Genomic DNA, 25676 nt, shown 5'->3' with positions numbered 1-25676 from the left:
TCAATTGAAGATCATACCTGGAAATTTGGGAAGTTAAACATTATTGTATTGTCTGTGGGAATTCCCATACCTCCTCTGGTATCCACACACACACACACACACACGCTCACATACATATGCATACATATGTATGTATCACACACATATACACATAAACACCTTATAATTCACATTCAATTTTAACATACTAGAATGCATCTAAATTTAAAGGAATGAAAACTGAAACCTTAAAACTAAGTATATTGCTATTGATAATGCTAAGCTTTGAATAGTTTTCTTTCAGTGAAGATAAAGATCTCCTGTGTTATTTTAACAGTTTTACTCTCAATTAAAAATCCTGAATGCACTAAGAAATCTATGTCTCTGACACTTTGTTAGCCAAGAAGTTCCTATTGAGGTTACAAATAGCGTTGATTCAACTCATTGGTCCTAGAATGCAAGTATATCTTAGCAATAAAGGCTAAAGGTGCTATAACTTGAAAGTTCTATTTCTGAACACGTGTACATTACTGAACACTTGGCATTTCTCAGGGGCATAATGGAGTCCAGTTTGCAGCCAGATGAGAAATTAAGAGATGGCTGAGCTGGGCACCTGCCTTAAATTGATGTTCTGGGAAGAGCCATCCAATCTAAGGGAGTGGCCATAGGGACTGAAGGTACCTCTGAGGTGTGAATTCCAAGGCTGAAATGATCTTCTGAAGTGAAGACTTTTCTGTGGTATAATGGAAGAGTCCTAATTACAACCTACGGATAAATAAAGTCCATTTATGTGAAATGGTCAGACCTAAGCTGATCACAATTATTTTCAAAGATATTTGCTGACCCTCTCAGATGTCCTGTTATATATTTTCTTCAAATAGCAAAACAAGAAGTTCTATTTAGTCTACAGAACTTCAACTCCCAAAGTGCAATCTTTTCACATCAGAGAGATACCACTAGTCAGTTACGTGTAAAACAGATTACATTAAAAAAAACTAGATGATTTCTAAAGGCCCTTTCAACTCTAAATCTGTGATCCAATAACCCCGTGGGTAGAATATGGAGTTCTGTTATCACATCTCTAACCATAAACTGAATATTGCTAGGAGAATTTCCTTTACTAAATATTGTGCCTCAGTTCTTCCTTTTGGAAAACATAGCTAGTGATAACTGTCTACCTTAAAACTATCCATGAAGTGCTACAAGATCCTTCGGATACTAATGCCAATGGAGACAAAGGTGTTACTTTTAAAGTGCTTTAAGGTGTTACCTAATAAGGTGTTGACCTGTCAACTCCAATTTTATTGAGAAGAGGAAAGTAATACACACTATTGGAAAGTGTAGCCAAAGCCAAACATCTGTAACAATTGGGGGAAATGATTTGGCTAAACATTTTATTTTTTAATAGTATTTTATTTTTCCCAATTGCATGTAAAGGCAATTTTTAACATTCATTTTTTATAAAATTTTGAAGTCCAAATTTTTTCTTCCCTCCCTTCCTCTCCCTAAGATGGTAAACAATTTGATATAGGTTATATATGTGCAGACATGCAAAACCTATCTCCATATTAGTCATGTTGTGAAAGAAGAAACAGTTTACAAAAAAGAAAAAACCATTACAAATTAAGGAAAGTGAAAATAATATGCTTCTATCCACATTCAGACTCCATCAGTCCTTTCTCTGGATGCGGGTAGCATTTTCCATCATGAGTCTTTTGGAATTGTCTTGGATCACTGTATTGCTGAGAAGAGCTAAGTCAATCATAGTTGATCATTGCACAATGTTACTGTTACTGTGTACAATGTTCTCCTGGTTCTGCTCACTTCACTTTGCCTCAGTTCATGTAAGTCTTTCCAGGTTTTTCTGAAATCTGCCTGCTCATCATTTCTTATGTTGGCTAAATATTTTAAAGGTTTTAATAAGTAGGGCAAAGGGAAGAAGGATGAAACATCAGTGGAGAATCAGTGAAGGAAGATTAAGAGAAGAAAGGTTAAAAAGGTCAGACATGACCGGGGTCTGCTAAGTCCACAGAAACCAAATAAGGCTAAACGGGTCCACCAGAACTCTTAGGAGAACTATTAGAATTTAGCCTATCTCCTATCACATTCTCCTACTATTCAAAGATAAACAACAATGAAAATTATCAGGCAGGATCTTTGGATCAAATTTTTGACTGATAGTCAAAGGATATTTGGAATGAAGAGAAGACTTAATTACAACTGGAACTGATGATGTCCACTCATATATAAACAAGACCAGAGGTTCCATTCAAGGATATTCAATGTACTTTTTCCTTCTTGGCAAGTAAAGCATTGCTGTGATGTACCAGGTGGTCAAGTGGCATTCTCCTACCCAGATGCCATGTGACCATGAGCACAAGGTACCTCTGTTCTTTGTGTTGTTCTTCTCTAGTCTTAGGCAGCTGAGTATCCAGGGGCAGAACTGACCAGGTCATAACCTTGTGAACTTCAGGTCAGAAGAACTACTAGATAGATGTTTCACTGCAATCAGAGAGTTAATAGCAGAGTCCACCAGAGAAAGTAGCAGTGGCTGGTAACAGAAGAAGTGACTACAGATAGATATAGACAGACACCTGATGGTTGTAGCAGCTTCAGGGTTACTGACTCCTGATGATGTGGAAAAGTATTGACTCTCAACTATTGAAAGTCACTGATCCTCAGAGATCAGCAAACAGTCATATCTAAGAGGGAACTTCATAAGAAGGTCCATGAAGTTAGAAAAGAAATTCCAAGGCGAGGAGCTCTTTACACAGAGTACCTCACTACCATCGCTCCTTAAGTGTGAGCTCACTTTCCCTGGGAACCTTGTGTGTGCTAGAGGAAAGTAAGCCTAGTATTGGGAATGGGAAGGAGTGTTTTATAACTACTGTTCTTCTCAGTAAGTCCCTTTTATAAAAAGGGACTGCGTTTGTCTGGAAGACAAACACAGAGAGATTCAGGAAGAAAGGGATCTGGTGGCACTTATTCAGAAGTTAAATGCTCAGCATATGTCAGTACTGAACACCACCATCACCCCCCCCCAAAAAAAAAGAATGCTGAAATGGTTAAAAACAAAGTGTTGTGTGCCTGGGGGTGGGGGGGGATGGGGATGGGTTAATCAATAATCATGAGACTAACTAGACATTGTCATTTCAATCTCTCATTCTGAAACAACTGTTTCTAATTTTCTAATAAAATTTACAAATCAAACATTTCTGTTTCATTTTTGTCTTTCTATTCCCAGTACCTATCACAGTACCTGGAATGTCATAGGTATTTAGTCAATTCTGAATGAATGGTTTTCTTTATAAAAATATCAAGCATTGGGGCAGCTAGGTGGCGCAGTGAGTAGAGCAACAGCCCTGGAGTCAGGAGTACCTGAGTTCAAATTTGGCCTCAGGTACTTGACACATTTACTAGCTGAGTGACCTTGGGCAAGTCACTTAACCCCAATTGCCCTGCCTTCCCCCCCTGCAAAAAATATATGTACATATAAATGTATATTAAATATTTTATTTATTAATAAAAATATTAAATATTTTATTATATTAAATATATTGAAATATTAAATATTAAAAGATATATCTCAAGCATTTAGAAAATAAAATTGTGCCTCTGGCTAAAATTGGATAGGATCTCACTGAATCTCAGCCCTAGTCCCTTTCTACAACATCTTTTTGATTCCCTTTTGACACAGCAAGCTGGCTTTTTTTTTTAAGCTGGAAGGAAGGAAGGGAGGAACCCAGCACTCAGTGGTCATTTGGAAAGTCTGCATAAGCAAGATTTCATGGAGTCATAGACTGTGAGAGCCAAAGAGACCTGTATCATCAAATAATCCAGCCTCTCCATTTTGCAGAGAATGAAGCTATGGCCCAGAAAGTTGAAATTACTTGGCTGAGGGTTGTGGTTTTGGTTGGTTTATGCTTTGTCCATTTGTCTGTTTGATTTCTGTAGCTCTTTCTTCTGAGGACATCAACTTTGCCTTCAAGAATTATTCACTACTTCTTGAACCATGAACTGATAAACAAAAATAAAGAAGGAGGAATAAAAGGAAGAAACAACAGAACAAAAAAGATATAAGAATCATGGAAAATGAGATTCAGGGGGACAAGAATCCAATTCCCCCAAAACCCAAGTTTCTGCCATGAGAATGAAGTTGAGAGTAGCTGGGAAGGCAGTAAGTATGGACTCTGAATCATAGAATCTCAGAGTTGGGACCCATCTAGCCTAACTCTAACCCTTAACCTTCTCCTCCCCTACTCCACTCCCATCCCCACTCCACTAAAAACCTCACTACAACATATTCAACAATCTGTTATTCAACTTTTGCTTAAAGACCTCCAAGGAAGAAGAACCCCACCACCTCCTGAGGCATCCCATTACACTTTTGGGCAGCTGTAGCATGAGGAGGTTTTCTCTGAAATCAAACCTAGATTTGGCTCTTTTCACCTTCCATCCACTGTTTCAAGCTCTGCTTTCTGGGCCAAATTGTAAATACCTGTGGAAGTTGCAAAGAGAAAAGTCTGGGTCTAGATGGCTCTTGTGAGAAGAAATTCGAAAAGGTGCTATCCACTCCCCCACTTCTTCCTGTTTCTGAATTCAAGTCAAGTTAAAAATAAGTGTTTACCATGTGCCAGATACTATGCTAAACCCTGGGAACAAAAATCCAAGCAAACAGAAAGATAATCCCTGAATTCAAGGAGTTTACATTCTAATGGGTGGTGGGGGGGAACAATATTACATAAAAAGGAGTTGAAGGGGGGAGGGAGAAGGTATCCACATGGGGGCATAGTGAAGTCCAGAGAGTATGGAATGAGGCTGAGAGAGAAGTGAAGGCCTCAGCACGAATGGCCTGGACACTTTCTCAAAATGAAGGTTGTAGCAGTACTCACCAGTAAAAGTAAGTGGCCACAGAAACTAAGGAATCTTCCAAAGTGAGAAGGGTGCTTGGAAGAAGATGAGAACAGAGCCAGGAGAGGGGAGAAGGTATGAGCTTGGCTGTCCTGAGACTTTCCTCAAAATGGAAGTTCCAGGACAAACTCACCAAATGGAGAAGGGGGCCACAGGGATGAAAGGGTCTTCCAGGATTTCAAATTAAAGTTCTCTGATCTAAATTTAATTTAACCTCAACCCAATAAAGAGGGTGCCTCAGTGTCATAATCTTCTTATACAGGATTCGGTGACCAATTTTCCTGTTAAATGCTACCCTTTTGGGTAGTATTGAGGTTCTAAGAATCTCCCTGAACAAGCCTGTCTTAAATTGAAACTCCCTTCCAATTACTTTTTTTTTTGGAGGTGATGGGTGTTAAGTGACTGAAATTGGATTTGAACTCAAGTCCTTCTGATTCCAGGGCTGCTGTTCTATCATCCACCACCACCACCACCAGCACTGTTGAAGGGGAGAAGAAACCCAGGGATGCAGGGATCCCAAACCAAAGTTCCCAGGGCGAGGCTGCCTGGAATGAATTCACAGACACAAGCATTCTTTAAGTCAAGGAGGCAAAGATTTATTATGCTTTTTCAGCGGGCAAGAGTTCTTAGGGAACCTGCAACCCTAGAGGGGTGCAGGGGGAATTTTTATAAAGGGTTAAAAGGCAAAACATGTCAGTTTGGTGTTTGCGGGTGGGATTAAGGTGTGTTCAAGGAGTGGTTAATTCTTAAAGGAACATGTACATTTAGTATCTACTGCTCAGGCATATTACTCAGAGTTCTCTAGGAAATAGCCCACAGTGGGGTTATTGGGGCTGTGATTTTCACTGTGAAACGTCACTAAGTTCACTCTCGGGCAGGGGCTGACGGAAATCTCTATATACTTTCTTATCTAGGGTCTTGTTAGACAAAATACTACATCTAGTATACATGTTTGAAAAGGCAGTGAATAGTAAATATGGTTATGACTCAGTGTTCAGTCAATTATCAACATCCAGAAATCAATCTATAATTGGGCATAGTTGCTTACTGAGGAAGAAGCAGAGATAAGTTGGGTCATGCTGCCCTTTAACTGGAGAGAAACAGCCTGAGAGAGAATATGTTTTGAGAACTGTATGTGTTTCGGAATTGGGGTTCAGGCACAGGCACCCAAGCAGAGGCTGTTAGAATTTAGGGTCCAAGCACAAGCACCTCATCACCACCACCACCTAGGAACTTCCGGCAAAACAATGAAATTCACCCTACAAAAATCCCCGAATGAAGACATAGTTACTTGCAACAAACTCAAAAAGAAAAAGAAAAAGCCCCATATTTTATTTTAGTTTAGTTTTTCTTCCTGTTCTTGTACTTTCAGATGTTCATCCTGGATACATTTCTAAAATTAAACTAAAAAAATATTCACCACACATGGAATGTCCCAAAATACTCTCCAGAGTGGCTGCTTTTCACCTGAATGGCTCACTGTATTTATAGCAAATATATCCTTTATACATCTGCAATGGGCCCTTCCCGTTGGAGTGTCGTATGGCCTTTAGGTTTGATTTTTGTCTGCTAAGTAGTTCATTTCTCTATCTCACGCTAGATTCTGTGCACTTGGAGTTCCCAATCTACACCTGTGTGCCATTCATAATGAGCCTGAAGTCTGGTTTTGGTCTGGATGTGATTTTATCACAGTAGAGAACTCCTGGGGAAAAGGCAGGGAGAAGAAATCCTCCCTAGAGATGCAAATCAGCAACTTTCCTTCAATGTATAGTTTTTTGTTTTGCTTTGTTTTTTGAGTGGGGAAGGAAGGGCAATTGGGGTTAAGTGACTTGCCCAAGGTCACACAGCTAGTAAGTGTGTCAAGTGTCTGAGGCCGAATTTGAACTCAGGTCTTCCTGACTCCAGGGCTGGTCCTCTACTCACTGCACCACCTAGCTGCTCCTGAATGTATAGTTTTAGAGAGTGCTTTGATGAACTGAGAGGTTTTACCCAGGTATGTTTCAGAGGCAGGATTTGAACCCAGATGTTCCTAATTCCAACTCAATCCTCTCCACTCTATGCCACATTGCCTCTCAGTAAAAACTACTTAATTTATGGAAAATTTACCAGTAAAAAACAGTCATTACTTGTAATAATAGGCAAGTTTTATTCAGGTTTGTTACATATTAATTGAAAAGCTTCATGCAGTCATTCTTCATTAGGCATTATCAATCTATATTTCTATCATGTATGTACAGTATTTACTTTAGATTTATACTCTACTTTCTTCTTTTTTTTTCTTTTTGGAGGGGTGAAGGCAGAGCAATTGGGGTTAAGTGACTTGCCCAAGGTCACACAGCTAGTGAATGTGTCAAGTGTCTGAAGTCAGATTTGAACTCAGGTCCTCCTGACTTCAGGGCCAGTGCTCTACTCACTTCACCACCTAGCTGCCTCTTATACTGCGCCTTCTTAATTAAGGTCAATAGCTTGGTAATTACTATCCAATCCCAGGGAAACTAGGTGGCAAAGTAGAGTGTTTGGCCTGGAGTCAGGAAGACTTATCTTCAAATCTGGCCTCAGACACTTACTTGCTGTGCGACCCTGGCCAAGTCACTTAACCCTGTTTGCCTCAGTTTTTCTTCTATAAATGAGCTGGAAAAGGAAACAGCAAGAAAACCCCAAATGGAGTTAGGGACAGCTGGAGACAATCCTTAGAATTTATAAATGAGAATACCCACAACCCAGCTGGGTTGAGCCCATGAACACAGGAGGAATTCGATTCTCAGTGGGATGAAGCAAGCATCAAGGGGTCCAGTGAATTTCAACCTCAGCCTCCACTATGAGCATGAGTTATACGAAAAATGCAGGTCAGTGGGATTAACAGGCTGCTTATTTTCTTTCAAGAGAGCCCTAAAACACGGGGTAACTCTCTAAGTCCGGAGAACTGTATGTATGGTCCCTAGTGGAGAGAGATGCTCACCAAAGGACAAGAGGTCATCTCCATGGACCTCAAATGCAATTCCTTTTGGGAGCCGTCACAAGCACAGCATGGCACCATGAGTTTGAAGGATATCCCGCTGACATAGAAAATGGAACTTTGGAGAGGGCAAGAAGAATAACCTTGATTACTTTTAGAACATGTGAGGCCTTTTAAAAAAAATCTGTGAGGTGAAATAAAACCTGTCCTGTATCTGATATATTTAGCTAACTTGAGTGCTTGAATGGTAACTGAGAGCACTTTTCACCCACATTTGTAGAGACCTATTTATTGTTCAGTCATTTCAGTAGTGTCTGATTCTTCATGACCCTATTGGGGGTTTTCTTGGCAAAGATACTGGAGTAATTTGCCATTTCCTTCTCCAGTTCATTTCACAGATAAGGAAACCCAGATAAACAGAGTCACGCAGCTAGTAATGTGAGACCAGATTCAAACTCAGGAAGATGAGTCTTTCTGACCCCAGGCTCAGTAATGTATGTACTGTGTCATTTGGCTGCCCCTGTAGAGACCTAGACACAATCTATATTTTGGTATTCTCAAAGGAGACCCTGAGTCACAGAAAAAAAAATGAGACAAATTCTGAGGTTGTCAGGGAAAACGCTGCGTGGAAATGAGTCAGGATGATTTGTGAAAAGTCTCTCAGATTAAACCCTATCTCTATAAAACCAGATTTAAGATCCTGTGACAAAATTTACTTAAAAGAATTGGAAAGATCTCCAATTCCACCTTAACTGCCTCATCCTCATAACTCTATTCTTACTGTTATGTGCGATGAGGGTCAAGATAAGTTGATGGGGTGGGGGGGGGGGAGGGGAAGAAAGAAATAGTTTCAACCAAGTCTGGGACATGCTAGGGTAAATATAGCCAACAAAGGGCCGATTTTAAAATATTCAGTGATGGTGGTTCCTTGGTTAAAGATGTATATACACTTGCCCTACAGTCTTCTAAGAGTTGCTATTGCCTATTATAAGATTAATGAGTTTAACCAGGTGTTTTCCTCTCTAGATCAAGCAATTATCTCAACAGAGGAATCTGGTGAAACAGTCTTCCCATTCCAGATATCCCGTTAATAAAGCTTAGACAGAAATTTTACTAATCTTGGCATTGAGTCTCCCAGAATAGTTAGAGCAGCTGATGGATGCTTTGAGAACGTGATGCTAAGAAAACTATCATATTTGTTCTGAACAGCTGTAGGAATTAGTGTAAATCTGTAGGAGGCTTATATACACTAAGACATATTGGATTAATCTTATCAGGGGGCTGGATCAAGACTAGGAGAGATATGTCTATAGAGAACAAAGATAGATGCCTTTAAAACTGTGAGTACTACACAAAGGAGCAGGCTGAGCCCTCTGCCTCAATCACCAGCACCTTGCCCTCCTGGAGACAGTCTATACTTCTAAACAATATATCCATATCAAGAAGGCTGCCTAAAACTAAAGGAAAAGATATCTCTGTCTTGAGGTGAGCAGTCATATGTTGGGCATGTTCTTAAGTGGACCCACCTGGGAAAAGCAATCTTGGAAGTACTGGTTTCTTGGCTTGGTACCTAAAAAGTTTACTGCTAGCTTTTCTCGGGCCATCAACAGCAGTCATAGATGCACTTACCTCTCTCCCCACTGTAGTTTAAGGTTCTTTGATTCCTCTTGGCATAGGGTTTGTTGTTGTTCAGTTGTTTCAATCCTGTGCAACTCTCTTTGACCCCACCTGGGGTTTTCTTGGCAAAGATACTAGAGTAGTTTGCCATTTCCTTCTCCAGCTAATTTTATAGATTTTACATTTTACTGAGATCAAACATGGTTAAAAGTTACTTGCCTGGGGTTCGCACAGCTAGTAAGTGTATGAGGAGAGATTTGAACTCAGGAAGATGAGCCTTCCTGGTTCCCAGTCCAGCATGCTATCCACTGTGCTACATAGCTGCCCTTCTTAGCATGATAGTCTCAGATATATTGATCCCTCTTAGTGTTTCCATGGCTTCTGCCATGATAGTAGTCTCAGCATGGCCTAGATATGGCTGCCATTTTCCCTCATCTCCCTGTTTCTCTTTGCCAGCCTGCTTCACAAACCTTCTACAACCCTTGAAAGTGGAAGTGTGAATATGAACTTAGAGAACAGGTTGAGTGGTGTTGCATACTGCAGAGGCTATGCTAAGGCCTCTGGGAATCTAGGATTCTAACTAAAGAGAATTTCTTCTGACAAATGCAGCTCTCTGGCCCCAAACACTGTGGGAACACGGAGGGCATGCTAAGATAGTCACCTTCCCATATACGTATAGATGTTTGGAATATATTATAAGGGCTCTGGGGTTAAAAGAGGAAACTAATCACTAGGAATCAGCATAGCTATTAACCGGAAAAGACCTTTTGAAGTAGGCTCTGAGGATCTGCCCTTTGACCAGTACTATTCAACATTCTTATCAGTGATGAGAAGGAAGGCACAAGATGGCATGTCTGTCAAACTCCCAGATGGCACAGAGTTCAGAGGGACCACTAACAATAGTTAGGATTCAAAAAGATATTGATAAACTAGGACAAAGGACAAAACTTTGTAAGATCAAATTTGGTAGGGATAAAGTCCTTCTGTAAGGGAGGGAAAATTTAGTTCTCAACTGCTCTGTCTACCCCCAAAGCAAAGCATAGACAGAGGGATAATATAGTATTACTATATTGACAAGGTGTTAATATTCAGTGACTCCTTTAATAAATGTGAACCTTTCTCTATCAATGAATCAGGTTGACTGGGCTGAAAAAACGATCCATGCCTCTGGGGACTTCAAGTAGTTTAGCCTGGGGGAGCTTGGGTTAGTGTAGGAAGAAAAGATCACTGCAATTCTGCCTCACTTAAATCCAATTCATATACACGTCAAGACATTCACCCTGTGATGTTAGTGGTCCTCTTTGATAAGGAAGGACAACTAATAACAGAAACAGTGGAAAGGAAAGGATTTCTCTTTCTCCTTCTCCCTCCTACCCCCACACCCTCTACCACTGGCCAAGTCCTCAAATAGCAGAATTACTATATAATGGGAAGAAAACTAGTTTGGCCTGGATTGGAGAGTGCATGAAGGGGAATAATGTATAATCAGACTGGAAGGATAGGTTTGGGGCCAGGTTACAAATAGCTTCAAATACTAATTATTAATACACAAGCATTTATTAAGCAGCTACTACATTCCAGGCACTGTGCTAGACATTATGGATTAAAAAAAACCCCAAACAGTTCCTACCCTCAAAGAGTTTACTTTCTACTGGCCTGAATCTAAAATGGATCTGAATCTAACACCAAGACAGAATTCCCCCTCTTTCTCTCTTCATCCTTCCTCTTGAGGAAACCAAGATTCTTCTTGGTGAAGGGGTGTTGAAGAAATCGTAAGGGGAAGAGGTATTGCCCCTGATCATGAAAGCCCATTCATTAGGTCCTTACCTGTCCACAGTTGACCTACTCACTTCCCTGGGACCATGTGAACATGATACGCTCCATATGTTTCCAGCTTCTGGAACACACAGGACATGGGACAGACATATCCTCAATATACTTCTACTCTCCACCGACCCCAGAAATTCCCAAAGGAAGGAGAGGATCTTGCCCTCTCCCCATTTCTTTCCCTCTTCAGAAGCCCCTTCCAAACACAGACTTACATATATACACATATATACCTCTCACACAAACACCCAGTTTCTTATACATTCACTCCTATGCTCGTCTTAGAATTTACTACCCCTATTCTCTTTCAATCCCCAAACTTATTCCACAGCCCCACACACCACAGGCACATAATTCCTGCTGTCTAGTGCTTCTCTCCTGTTCTCCACCTCCTCCATTAATTCCAACACTAATCATCAGTTAGTTCTCTGATCCTCTCACTAGGAAAATTAAACCTAATTTTTGTGATTTAACAAGAAAAAACACTATATACTATCCCCAATAGGGTTGTTAGGATCTGTATGCCATCTTTATTTTGACGTGAGAGAAAGCTTTGAAGGTAAAAGCTTCCAAGGGGGGGAAATGTCAACAATTTGTCTTTAAATCCTGAACACTATTGGAGGTTCTGTGTGTTATGCGTATACTTAATTTAAATGATATGATTGGGGACATCATAGAAATAAACTGAAGAACAATTTAAATGATCTGGCATCCACTTTTTGATCAGACCACAGGGCTATTAAAAAAAAAACCAGAAAGAACAGCTTTGTAGGATGAGGCACGTGGGTCACCTTAATCTTAACTTTGACCTAGAAGATCAAAATCGGGAACCTATGGCAAATAAGGAAAAACAAATGAAAGGAGTGTTACTCTTTAAATCTTCCTCACTCCTCAGAAGATATGAGGCCATAAGTGGTAGAGGCCTAACTGGCTGGCAGGCCAGTAGATATATTCTATTGTACTCAAGAAGAGTTCAGATCCTTCATTTCACAACCACATGAGGGAAGTGCATAGGAACCAAGGGCAGCACCAGCAATGCTTTGGGTATTGGGACTGAACTGGAAACAAAGTAGATGCCCATCAATTGTGGAATGGCTGAACAAATTTTGATATAGGAATATAATGGAATGTTACTGTGCTGTAAGAAATTGTAGACACGGAGAAGCATGGAAAGGTTCATGTGAATTGATACACACAATGATGACAGAAATACAATGGAAAGAATAACAAATAATTGAAATTGAATGTTTAAAAAAATTAATTACCAAGCATGACCCAAAGAAGAGATATGAGAAGGCACTTCCCACAGATTGTTTGTGCAAGTAGGGAACGATGAGGGTGGAACACTGCCCATAATACCAGAATTTTTTTTATATGTTGATTAGTTTTGCTGAACTCTTTTCCCCTCTTTCATATTTTTTAATACAAGAGATGGCTCTCTGGGAACAAATAGAAGGAAGAGAAATGTAGGAAATCTAGGTAATGTTTAAACAAAGGATATCAATAAAATTTAATTTTTCTAGTATTTTTTGTTTTGGAGGGGAGAAGGCAAGGCAATTGGGGTTAAGTGACTAGGCCAAGGTCACACAGCTAGTAAGTGTCAAGTGTCTGAGGCTGGATTTGAGCTCAAGTCCTCCTGCTTCCAGGGCCAGTGCTCTGTTCACTGCACCATCTAGCTGCCCAAAAATGTAATTTTTAAAAGGAGTAATCTAAGCAACAATGAAATGCCACAGATTTAGCCTGAGATCTATGTATCTGTATATCTGATCTTCATCTACCTCCCTCCCATCCTTTGAGCTGGGATGTCCCATGATGGGCACTAGACATGACAAAAGCTCCAATCAGCAGAGAGAATGAAGACAGTGCTCGCTTTTTACAAAATTGAGGTTCAGGAATGTAAGATTTCCAAGGGCAGTCCCAAGTGGCTTTCTGGAAGGAAGGAAAGGGAGGAAGGGAAGGAAATAAGCATTTATTAAGTGCCTACTGTGTATGAGACACTGTGTGCTATGTGTTTTACAAATATTTTCCTGTTTGAAAAGGCCTGGTGGCTAGAGATTACACCCTTTACTACATCCATGAAGCTCCAGTTCAGCAATCAATTAAAAGACTTTTTGTCATCACACGGTATTATTGTCCAAAAACATTCTCCCAGAACATTCTATTTCATTTTTTAAGGAAAAAAACACAAAACATATTTTGTTTTGCTATTGAATACAATTTTAAATGCACTGATTTCTCTTGGTAGTTTTAAAATACATCCAAAATGCATAAAGCATTTTTAAAATTAAGCAGTGTTATTTAAGTATAAAAGGCTCAACACAAATTGATATGAGTGACCAAACATTTTACAGCTGTACTTTATAAATATAAATGGCACCTAAAATATTTTTCAATTCATTCCAGTGGAAGTCTCTTCAAGGGAGAATCAGAAGGAAGATAAATAGAAGTCTATGTTTTTTAAGGATTTTAACTTAGATTCTGTCACTATAAAATTAAGATAAAATGTTACAAATGCTAGCTGATACATTTCTCCCTCAAGGGATAAAGATATAAGACCTGTTCACAAGGGCTGTTACAAGTTTAAGAGAAAAATCAATCAAAATTGTCATTCCTTTAAGCAATTATGCTAATAACAGCAGTTCAACATTTCACACATCGGCTACTCCCAGCCTCCTCTTTGTTTTCTCATAAATGATGTAGCTTATGCAGACTGCAGGAAGCACCTTCACAACATTTGGTATTATGCCCTTGTAGAATCCTATCATTCCCTCAGTGACAATTATTATTTTAACAAGACTGATCATCTTCATTGGTGGAATTCCTCTCAACGTTTCTAGAAAATGAGGAACAAGAAAAAAAATTCAGCCTAATATTATAATTCAAGTTTGTTTTTCTCCATTGGCTAAGCAAATCCATATGATGAAATAGAACACAATACTAAAATTCAGTAAGCAAATCTGGGATAAATCTCTTTCATGAGAGATTTCAAGGAAACATTTACTAGTCCCTTGCCCTTAAAAAGAGTCCCACTCACAGTTAGGTCATTCATGACAAATTTTACTAGATAGTGATAACATTTTTCATGATAATCTTTTAATTATAGAATTATAATTCTAATGATTTATAAGTATACTTATCTAAAATTCTCTGCCTTCCTGCTCCTCCAAGCACCATAAAGAGCTTTCTCCCTCCCTCCCCACTCCATTTATTTATTTGAAAATGAGTGTCCCTGAAAATTATAGACCAATTTCCCTAATGAATATTGATGCAAAATTTTTTAATAAAATATTAACAAAAAGATTACAACAACTTATCATTAGAATAATACACTTTGATCAGGTAGGATTTATACCAGGAATGTAGGGCTGGTTCAATATTAGGAAAACTATCAGCATAATTGATCCTATCAACAACAAAACTAACAGAACCCATATGATTATCTCAATAGATGCGGAAAAAGCTTTTGACAAAATACAATACCCATTCCTATTAAAAAAAAAAACACTAAAGAGCATAGGAACAAATGGAGTCTTCCTTAAAATTATAAGTAGCATCTACCTAAAACCCTCAGCAAGCGTAATATGTAATGGGAATAAGCTAGACACATTTCCAATAAAATCAGGGGTGAAACAAGGATATCCATCATCACCACTGTTATCCAATATGGTACTAGAAACATTAGCTTTAGCAATAAGAGAAGAAAAGGAAATTAAAAGAATTAGAATAGGCAAAGAAGAAACCAAGTTATCACTCTTTGCGGATGATATGATGATATACTTAGAAAATCCTATAGAATCAAGTAAAAAACTACTTGAAATAATAAACTTTAGCAAAGTTGCAGGATATAAAATAAACCTACATAAATCAAAAGATAGAGAAATTCCATTTAAAGTTACTGTAGACATTATAAAATATTTGGGAGTCTACCTGCCACGACAAACCCAGGAAGCATATGAACACAATTACAAAACACTTTTCACACAAATAAAGTCAGATCTAAATAATTGGAAAAACATCAGTTGCTTGTGGGTTGGCTGAGCTAATATAATAAAAATGACAATTCTACCTAAATTGATTTACTTATTCAGTGCCAAACCAATCAAACTACCAAAAGGTTATTTTATAGAGCTAGAAAAAAATAATAAAAATTCATCTGGAAGAATAAAAAGTCCAGGATATCAGGGGAATCAATGAAAAGAAATGCCAGGGAAGGTGGCCTAGCCATACCAGATCTTAAACTGTATTATGAAGCAGCAATCATCAAAACTGCTTGGTACTGGCTAAGAAACAGAGGGGTAGATCAGTAGAATAGGTTAGGTGCACAGGACACAGTAGTCAATGGTTAAAGCAATCTACTGTTTGATAAACCCAAAGACCTCAGCTTCTGGCATAAGAACTATTTGACCAAAACTTCTGGGAAAACTGGAAAATAGTATGGCTGAAACTGGGCACAGACCAACGTCTGACACCATATACTAAAATAAAGTCCAAATGAGGACATGATTTAGATATAAAGGCTGATACTATAAACAAATTAGGGGAAGAAGAAATAGTTTATCTGTCAGATTTATGGAAAATGGAGGAATTTAAAATCAAGCAAGAGGTGGAGAACATTATGAAATGCAAAATGGATAATTCTTATTACATTAAATTGAAAAGTTGTTGCACAAACAAAGCCAATGCAACCAAGATTAGGAGGGAAGCAGAAAACTGGGAAAGAATTTTTACAACCAGTGTCACTAATAAAGGCCTCATTTGAAAAATATACAGAGAACTGAGTCAAATTTGCAAGAATACAAGTCATTCCCCAATTGATAAATGGTCAAAGGATATGAACAGGCAGTTTTCAGAGGAAGAAATTAAAGCTATCTATAGTTATATGAAAAATTGCTCTAAATCACTATTGATTAGAGAAATACAAACAAAAAACTCTTAGGTACCACATCACACCCATCAGATCGACTAACATGACAAAACAGGAAAGTGATAAATGCTAGAAAAGATGTGGGAAAATTGGAACACTAATTCATTGTTGGTGGAGTTGTGAACTGATCCAACCATTCTGCAGAGCAATTTGGAACTATGCCCGAAGGGCTATAAAAATGTGTATACCCTTTGACCCAGCAATACCACTTCTAGGGATGTATGCCAAAGAGATCATAAAAATGGGAAAAGGACCCACATGTATGAAAATATTTATAGCAGCTCTTTTTGTGGTGGCCAGGAACTAGGAATTGAGGGTATGCCCATCAACTGGGGAATGACTGAACAAGTTGTGATATATGAATGTAATGGAATACTATTGTGCTATAAGAAATGATGAACAGGTGGACATCGCAAAAACATAGAAAGACTTATATGAACTGATACTGAATGAAGCGAGCAGAACCAGGAGAACATTGTACACAGTAATAGCCACAGTGTGCAATGACTGACTTTAATAGACTTGGCTCTTCTCAGCAATGCAAAGACCTAAAATAATTCCAAAAGACTCATGATGGAAAATGCCATCCACATCCAGAAAAAGAAATATGGAGTCTGAATGCATATTGAAGCAGACTATTTTCTTTTGTTTTATGTTTTTCTTCCTCATGGTTACTCCCATTCATTCTAATTCTTCTACATGACATTACTAATGTGAAAATATGTTTAATAGGCGTGTATATGTAGGGCCTGTATCGTATTGCATGCCATCTTGGGGAGGGAGAGGGGAGAGAGGGGGAGAAGATTTAAAACATATGGAAGTGAATGTTGAAAATTAAAAATAAATAAATTAGCTTATTTAAAAAAAAGAAAAGAAACAAAAACGGGTGTCCCTATCTCACCCAGGTTAGAAATGCAATGGCCACTCATTGACCAGCCTCATTGCTGATTGACACTGAAGCTTTGACCAGCTCCGTTTCCAGTAGGGGCTTGGTTCACCCTTTCCTAAGTGACTTGGTTGTCATCTGCTACCCAGGGCTCAGCCCAGTATATTGATACTGGAATTAATGTTGGACCCACTGCAACTCAGAACTCCTGAACTCGAATGATCCACTGGCCTCAGCTTCCCCAGTAGCAGAGACTACAGGCTTGTGCTGTCACACCTGGATGCAGTCAGATTGACATAGCTATACTAGGATGACCCTATCAGAAACGATTCTCAGACCAACATTATCATTTCCATAACAGCCCATGAGAAGCAAGCTGGGAAAATGGGAATGTCTCCTCAGCAGTCTGGGATGGGGAGTCAGAATGCAAGGAACGTCACACAGTATCCCAGAGTCCAACTGTAGGTTCCTGTCATGTAACACTTGGTCCTTCTTGCTGTTTCCACAATCCGGCTAGCAGCTTCTGTGGGGGTGTAAGATCCACCCACAGCCAGCACCCGGAAAGCTGCCAACAGCACAGGTTCTTTTGATCTGCCTTAACTAAGGAAAGCGAGGTGAAGGGGTTAACAAGTTTACTTTAATCCAGCATATAGACAGCATTCATTTAGTTCAGGGGAAAAAACCAGCACCCAGAACTTCAGAACAAAATACAAACAAATTACAAATATCAACAGACAGACCCTATACAATTCACAGTTACCAACATCTAAGTTCAGCCCGGGAGCTCAGAACAAGGGCTGGCCCAGAGTCACGCGCCACCACTGCTGTGGCAAAGAGCTCCAAGGAATGGACAGCCAACCCCTGGTTTTTATATCTTTTTCAGCATCAGGGGTGAGTCACACATGCCTTACCCAAGTGACCCAGAATCATCACAAAGAGGCAGACTTAAACCCCGTGGTCTAAAAGCCTCTGCTCTCCCAGACATGTAAACTAGGCCCTCCCTGGAGTTAGCCCCACCTTAGTTGCCAATCCACACCCACTCAGGTTTTACACCTAATAGGGGTTTGGGCCTGGGGGTTAGCCCCTAGTAAGGCTCAATGAATTACTCAAAAGGAACAAAAGCCAAACTACTCAAGGGCACTTGTTGAACTAAGTGCTAAGGAGCCTGTTTTGCTTACTAGCACACTAGCATAGCTCCCCTTATCAAATTCCTAGCAGATAAGTATTCTTGGAATCAGCTTCCAAGAAGATCTAAGATTCCTGACATGGTGGGTCTTCAAGCACTCTGTACTTAGAAAATAAATAAAATGTAATCTTTTACTAAAACTTACATTAAACTAAGAAAAATGTACCTTTCACTAATTGCCAAACACCAAAATATTCTAAACCATGATAATAAATGACAGCTAGCATTTAGATAGTACTTTTTTGTGAAGTTCTTTACATACATTATCTCATTTCATCCTCACAACGACTGTGTGATGTAGATGCTATTATCACCCTCCTTTTACAGATGAGGCAAGGTTAAGCAACTCACCAGGGTTATAAAATTAATAAGAGTTGGGAATTGAACCCAGGGGTTTCTGATTCCAAGCCCAGTGCTTTACCCATTGTACCAAGATAATATTGAACCACAAACCAAACTGATCACACCAAGGTCCATCACAGACAGAGAGGAGCATCACTCACGAAGGGATATTTTAGCATTTCAGTCAGTAATTCTTGATCTTTTACAAGGATGTTTTTGTACCCCATTCCAAAGTGGTTATTGTTTTAATCAAAGTACAACAAAATGGATTCTTTATTTATTATCTGTCCTTCCCACTACCTAGCCAGAACAGAAAAGTAGGCTTTAACTTAGTTATCTGTGACAAAATGGGGAAAAGAAACAGGTACCTGTAGCCAGAATGGCCTTTGTTTTCTTTGAATGACTCAGCTTACCTCATTGAGCCTCTGGACACTGTGGCTTGCTCTTCCGGGGCAGGAGGCCCGGGGAGCATGCCGGGAAGCAGGACCAGAACTTCCTGTGTGATGAGTCATGGGGCTGGCTGAGGGGAGGTGTTAATGTCTATGCTAGGGGGAGGGGCCAACTCAGGAACCAATCGGCCCTGGTCATTTGGGCGGAGCTTGATGATGTCAAAAACCCTATAAGAGGGGAGAGGACAGCTTGAAGACTCTCTCTTCCTTTTCCGGTTGGAGCCAGCGACAGTTACAACGACAGTTACAGAGGCAGTTACGACAGTTACGTCAGTTACAGCCACAGCGACAGACACAGCTGAAGCAGGAGCTGCCAGTAGCAGAGCTAACCTACGGGAGAAAGCTGAACAAAGACTTCAGGCCATTACAGCGACAGTTACAGCGACAGTTGGAGCCAGAGGCAGTTACAGAGGCAGTTACGACAGTTACGTCAGTTTCAGCCACAGACACAGCTGAGGCAGGAGCTGCCAGTAGCAGAGCTGATCTACGGGAGGAAGCTGAACAAAGACTTCAGTCCAGTGGGTAATCTTATTACCATAAAGGGGGAAACATGATTTTGCTTTACGCAATCATGCTTCTCTGTAGCCTCCTGGTTACTCTTGCAAGGCGTACTTATTGGGCCTGGAAGATTTTGATCAACATATCAAAATGGGGCTTCTGGTTCATGGGTTGGTTACTGTGGAGCCTAAATAAATGTTTTGATTCTTCTGCCTTCTACTTTGAGAGTTTCTTATATCCAGCGGTTCCGAACCTTTCAGACATGTTTATGATCCTCTTTGAGATTATAAACTCTGCCCTCCTGATTACATTTGGCGTCACGAACAGGATCGCTAGGTATAAGATCTCTATTTAGAAGCAGAACAATTTCAGAGGAAGAGATGTATATCCCAGGATGGGAGGATCCATTTTATTCCTCCCTAGCAAAAGAATTGGCTAAAAAAGCTGGACCCTGTGAAAACTGGGAACCAAGGCTACGGAGAGGAGATCCTAGGGATTTGGAAAAGTGTTTACGAGAAGTTGGGATTCAGTCAGGGGCATCACTATCTAGGCAAAGCTGGATAGTGTTATCAGCCTACCGGCTAGTATACGAAAGATTGAGATTAAGTGAAAGACATGGGGGCACTCCTACCCCACAGGAAGAAGGGGAATCTCAGATAGCAGAAGACCAAACTGACTCAAATGAGAACTTTTCTATTAATGTGGCTAAGAGCAACAGGAGACCAAAAAAGCCCAGAGTGCATTTCAACCCAGCCCAGAAAGAGCCTGACTGCCTGCTTCGTCCTAGCCATGGTGGCAGAGGAAGTGAGTGGGGAGAGAATGAGACAATGTTAGGGGCTGAGGCACAAAACACTACTGGGGTTCAGGATGTGCCTCACACAGAGAATAGGAGATGGTTAAATGATCAGACAAGGGCTTGACCCATACAAAGGAGGAAGACAGAAACCCGAGGTGAAGATTCAGTTACAAGGGAAATTCAGGAAGATTTCTCACCGCAAGAGGTCACAGATATTTTGAGTAGATTCAGCCAAAGAATAGGAGAACCATTGATATCTTGGATGGTAAGACTCAGTGATCAAGGGGCCGGTGGAATATCAGTAGATGGGACAGACTGCATGAGATTCATAGGTATCAGCCATGATCCTCTAGTTCAACAAGCTTTTAGGGAACATCATCAGCAAGGAGATGGTGATAGCAGGACTACTCTGTTGGCATTAGCCGCTGTGGGATGCAATAAGAGATATGCTACTGATTCTATGTGGCCCACTGAGCACAGACCCTGGTATTCACTTAGAGATTGTATCATGAGACTAAAGGAGGAGGTAATGAAGACTGCCATTATGACAGGAACTGCAGACAAATATTACAATGATTCAATGGAACTGCCTCATAGGAATTTAATAATTAGGACAGCTCCCCCTGCTTATAAACAACTAATTTTGAATTTATTACTTGGAGAAGTAGGGAGCCGTCTTACAACAGTGATAAATAAGATTTTACAGTTATATGACTTAGGTGACTGGGGAAGGGATAGATCTCCTCAAGAGAGAAGGGTGAATAACCAGCAAACTTGGCGCCAAAGGAGAGTAACAAGGAAAGAAATGTTTACTGCTTTATTGAGAGCAGGAGTAGGTTTTGAAATGATAGATGGAATTCCAACCAATGAATTATATAGAATGTACAGAGATAAAGGCCTTGATAACAGGAGAGATAGGGAAATCAGAACTGCTCCTGCAAGCCCACAAGCCACTCAGAGTGAAGGTGACCTTGTGTGATTAACGGATGAAAACTTGTACATTTGGGGAAAGGCTGGGAGGACAATCTTAGTCTCTATCTAGGGTGGGATCCTCTTGGCTTCCTCATTATGTTCCTTTTGAAAAGAAACATTTCCCACCTGAGTTTGGCTCTGATGTTGGATCTTTGCATAACTGAAATCTCAACCAAACTTGAGATGATTTTATTTGAAGAATTATAGTCCATACTTGTCTATTCTTTTTGTCCTTTGTTTTGGCTAACCTTGTTGCTAGTTTTGTTTCCTTCAGGCTTAAGCACCCTGTACTTTCCGGTGACTGCCTAAGCATGTAGCATTCTTGGAATTCCTGCCAGCTTGTTAAAGAAATGACCTCTGGAATGGGACTTTTTGGGGGCAGGGCCATCTCTACATCCAATTTCAGCATGAAGAAGCTATGGAAAATGAGACCTTCACCCCTCACCCCAAGATTTTGAGCCCCAATCGTTCAAGGGGGGTGGAAATGATGATAGTGTTCTGTTTACTTATTTTGTGTTATCCTTGCTGTGTTGTTTTATTGTTATGATATTATTGATCCTATGTAATGGATACAAGGATTTAGGGGTGGACATTTGAATTATTAATAATTATTTTGGGGATGATTGATTGAAGAGATTATTTTGCTGGGATCTAGGGGTGGATCGCATTTGAATCGTTAACCAATGTTTGGGAATGTCACTGAATGATATGTTTTGCTTTATAATGAATGATATGTTTTAGTTTCCTTTGTAATTGGATCACAATGTATGTTCTAGGATACATGGCTGATTAGATTATGTATCCTATAACAAGGGGTGGAGTGTAGCCAGAATGGCCTTTGTTTTCTTTGAATGACTCAGCTTACCTCATTGAGCCTCTGGACACTGTGGCTTGCTCTTCCGGGGCAGGAGGCCCGGGGAGCATGCCGGGAAGCAGGACCAGAACTTCCTGTGTGATGAGTCATGGGGCTGGCTGAGGGGAGGTGTTAATGTCTATGCTAGGGGGAGGGGCCAACTCAGGAACCAATCGGCCCTGGTCATTTGGGCGGAGCTTGATGATGTCAAAAACCCTATAAGAGGGGAGAGGACAGCTTGAAGACTCTCTCTTCCTTTTCCGGTTGGAGCCAGCGACAGTTACAACGACAGTTACAGAGGCAGTTACGACAGTTACGTCAGTTACAGCCACAGCGACAGACACAGCTGAAGCAGGAGCTGCCAGTAGCAGAGCTAACCTACGGGAGAAAGCTGAACAAAGACTTCAGGCCATTACAGCGACAGTTACAGCGACAGTTGGAGCCAGAGGCAGTTACAGAGGCAGTTACGACAGTTACGTCAGTTTCAGCCACAGACACAGCTGAGGCAGGAGCTGCCAGTAGCAGAGCTGATCTACGGGAGGAAGCTGAACAAAGACTTCAGTCCAGTGGGTAATCTTATTACCATAAAGGGGGAAACATGATTTTGCTTTACGCAATCATGCTTCTCTGTAGCCTCCTGGTTACTCTTGCAAGGCGTACTTATTGGGCCTGGAAGATTTTGATCAACATATCAAAATGGGGCTTCTGGTTCATGGGTTGGTTACTGTGGAGCCTAAATAAATGTTTTGATTCTTCTGCCTTCTACTTTGAGAGTTTCTTATATCCGGCGGTTCCGAACCTTTCAGACATGTTTATGATCCTCTTTGAGATTATAAACTCTGCCCTCCTGATACAGTACCTAATATTTTTTGAGGTAGGTAGGTGGTACAGTGGATACAGCACCGAACCTGGTGTCAGAAAGACCTGAGTTTAAATCCAGACTCAGACATTTAAAAGCTGTGTGATACAGGGCAAATCACTTCTGTCTACCTATTCCTTAATTGTAAAATGAGACTCATAATAGCACTTACTTCACAGAGCTGTTGTAAGGATCAAATGAGATAATATTTGTAAATTGCTTAGCACAGTGCCTGGAACATTACTAGACACTCGATAAAGACACTTCTTCCCTCCTCCCTCTCCTTTCCTTCCTTCCTTTTTAAAATTTTGTTTAAAGTAGATGGCATCTTTGCTACAATCCTGAAGGGTAGTTCCTCATCTCAATCTTCGCCAAGGGGCCAGTATGAATTAAAGAAAATATAAATGATTCCAACTGTAGGGAGAACAGCAATGCGGGAATGCAGAATCAAAAGTCACTAGGACCAACGGCATGATGATCAATTATGGAAAAGAAATTTCTCACCACAACCCGAAGAGAAGACTGAGTTCCTAGATCAGGTAGATTAGCTAGAAACAAAGTAATAGGCTGTCTGAGCTTCTGCTGGCTTTGACTGACTAGCTGCCTCTGACCCACAAAAATTGCTGAAATAGCCTCTGAGGCTATGGTTAAAGAGAGCTGAGACCCCCTTCCTGTTGTGGAGAGGTGACATAGAAACCTGCCACTCAATGGAGAACAAGAAGATGGCAGAAGAGAGTAGGAGAACCGACCAAAAGAGACCAGCAGATGACAACAAAACAGAAGACCAGTAGGTGGCAATACAGCAGAGAGAATAGTCCGGTGGGGAATGCAACCAACTTGACATCTCCAGACCAACATTAATAGCTCTGTAGGAAAGCAACAAGTGGTCATAGAAGGGGTGAAGGAATCTAGCCCTAGGAGTATAAAGTGCCCTGGCAATTTGTGTACTCCCTACACAAGTGCCCCCTCCCACATGTGTTCCTCTCCCACCAGTGGCATGGGAATCTATGGGAAAGTATACCCCTATGAGAGAAATGATATTAATAATCAATTATTGAATTAGGGACTGGATTTTTTCAGAAGCCTATAGTTTGTTGTCTCTGAAGGACATTGCTGATAGTGCAATTGAATTAACTTTCTCCTCAATCTTGTTCAGACCCCACTCAGGTGGGGAACTCCATTATGTTCTACACAGGTATGGGTGGGGGAAAATATTTTGATTAGATTGCCCAAGACTGACCAACTTAGAAGTAAATGACATTATCAAAGTTAAATCCTCAGCTCCTCATTAGAATAAGTCCACCTCTGATTGTAATATTCATTCTCTCTTGTTAGTTGTTAACCAATCAGAGTTGATTGCCACTGTTAGGAACACCCACTCTTCCAAGGGTATGAAAACTGTGAACCCACCACCATGATTCATCTTTGGCATTTGAGAGTGCCACTGACCCATTTTATTGGCAATTTTCTAGCATTGTTAATAAAATGATTACTTACCCAGAAACTATGGCTCTCAATCTTTTTAAACATCACATCTACATGTATGGAAAGAAATGTTCCTTGTCTCTTATTGTACTATATTGTTTAATTAAAATGTCTTTTGCTTTTAACTAATGTATTTGGTTGGTATGGTAAAAGAAACATTACTAAGATATGGTTTTGAATGGATACTGACCTAAAGTGTCCCTCAAACTTGACAAAGCTTTCAATCCCATGATTGGAATGAGAGAAAAGGTTATCAGACTATACAACCAATAAGATATGAAAAGGTCACTCAGCCAAAACTCACCTTCGGCCTGCATGCGAGTTCTCACCAGAGTGAAAGGGTAGCTGGCTAACTGACCACAAGTACTAGACAAGGTACTACATGCCAATAGTACTATGATCCCAGGGTTTACAGAGTCTCTTGAATGATGCTGCAACCAAAAATTCTTCAGCAGCTGCCCAAGAAAAGAGTAGTAAATATGCATTAACCATTATATAAGTTTAGGCAAGATGAAAATTATAAATCAACTATATAACACCTTCTCTCAGCCGAGTAGAGACCTCACCATAACAACTCACACTCTTTTGACTGTCCACTTAGATCCCTTCAAAGAATATGTACAGGAATATTCCTTAAAACTACAGCTTGTACAGAATATGACTCATCAAGCCAAAGGCATCTAACACATTTTGTATGGTCTGCCTGTATGTTTTAAAATATGATGTAACGTCAATAAAATCCAAGTGTTTATGGACCCAAATTACTACAAATTTTGCTCTTCTCCATTTACCGTGTCCTAGCATTTAGATTGGCCAGGGTAGTCCATCTACATGCTTAAAGACAATTAAAAGTCACAGAGCATCATAGACAGAGTACCCTCACTATTAGGCCTGGACTACAAAACTTCAATTTCCTGACCTTCAAAAAAGACTAATCTTTCCAAATCAGATCTCCCAGAAACTACTTTGAAATACTGAGTTTAGAAATAAATTTTAATGTAAAAAACAGAAATTTTGTATCACTGACAACTTTCTTTTTTTCCTTATGTTTTATTGAAGAGATTATAATTTTATTCTTGTATCCTCAGGTAAAATATATAATTTGAAGTGGAATAATAAATTTCAATGATGTCTTT

At 40.0% G+C, this 25676-nt stretch overlaps 1 protein-coding gene across 1 annotated transcript in view; it reads right to left on the bottom strand.

The window, feature by feature from the left end:
- Positions 1-13938: 13938 nt before the first annotated feature.
- Positions 13939-25676, bottom strand: part of LOC118857537 (calcium-binding mitochondrial carrier protein SCaMC-1-like) — a 54934-nt gene continuing 43196 nt past the window's right edge. The window contains exons 12-13 of the mRNA XM_036768193.1: positions 24845-24995; positions 13939-14123 (exon numbers count right to left, since the gene is read on the bottom strand). Coding sequence (XP_036624088.1) covers positions 13939-14123; positions 24845-24995 — 336 coding nt within the window. The remainder of the gene's footprint in view (positions 14124-24844; positions 24996-25676) is intronic.

Source organism: Trichosurus vulpecula, chromosome 7 (assembly GCF_011100635.1).
Source record: "Trichosurus vulpecula isolate mTriVul1 chromosome 7, mTriVul1.pri, whole genome shotgun sequence".
Taxonomy (NCBI): Eukaryota; Metazoa; Chordata; class Mammalia; order Diprotodontia; family Phalangeridae; genus Trichosurus; species Trichosurus vulpecula.
This window is presented reverse-complemented; position numbering and strand designations above follow the sequence as displayed.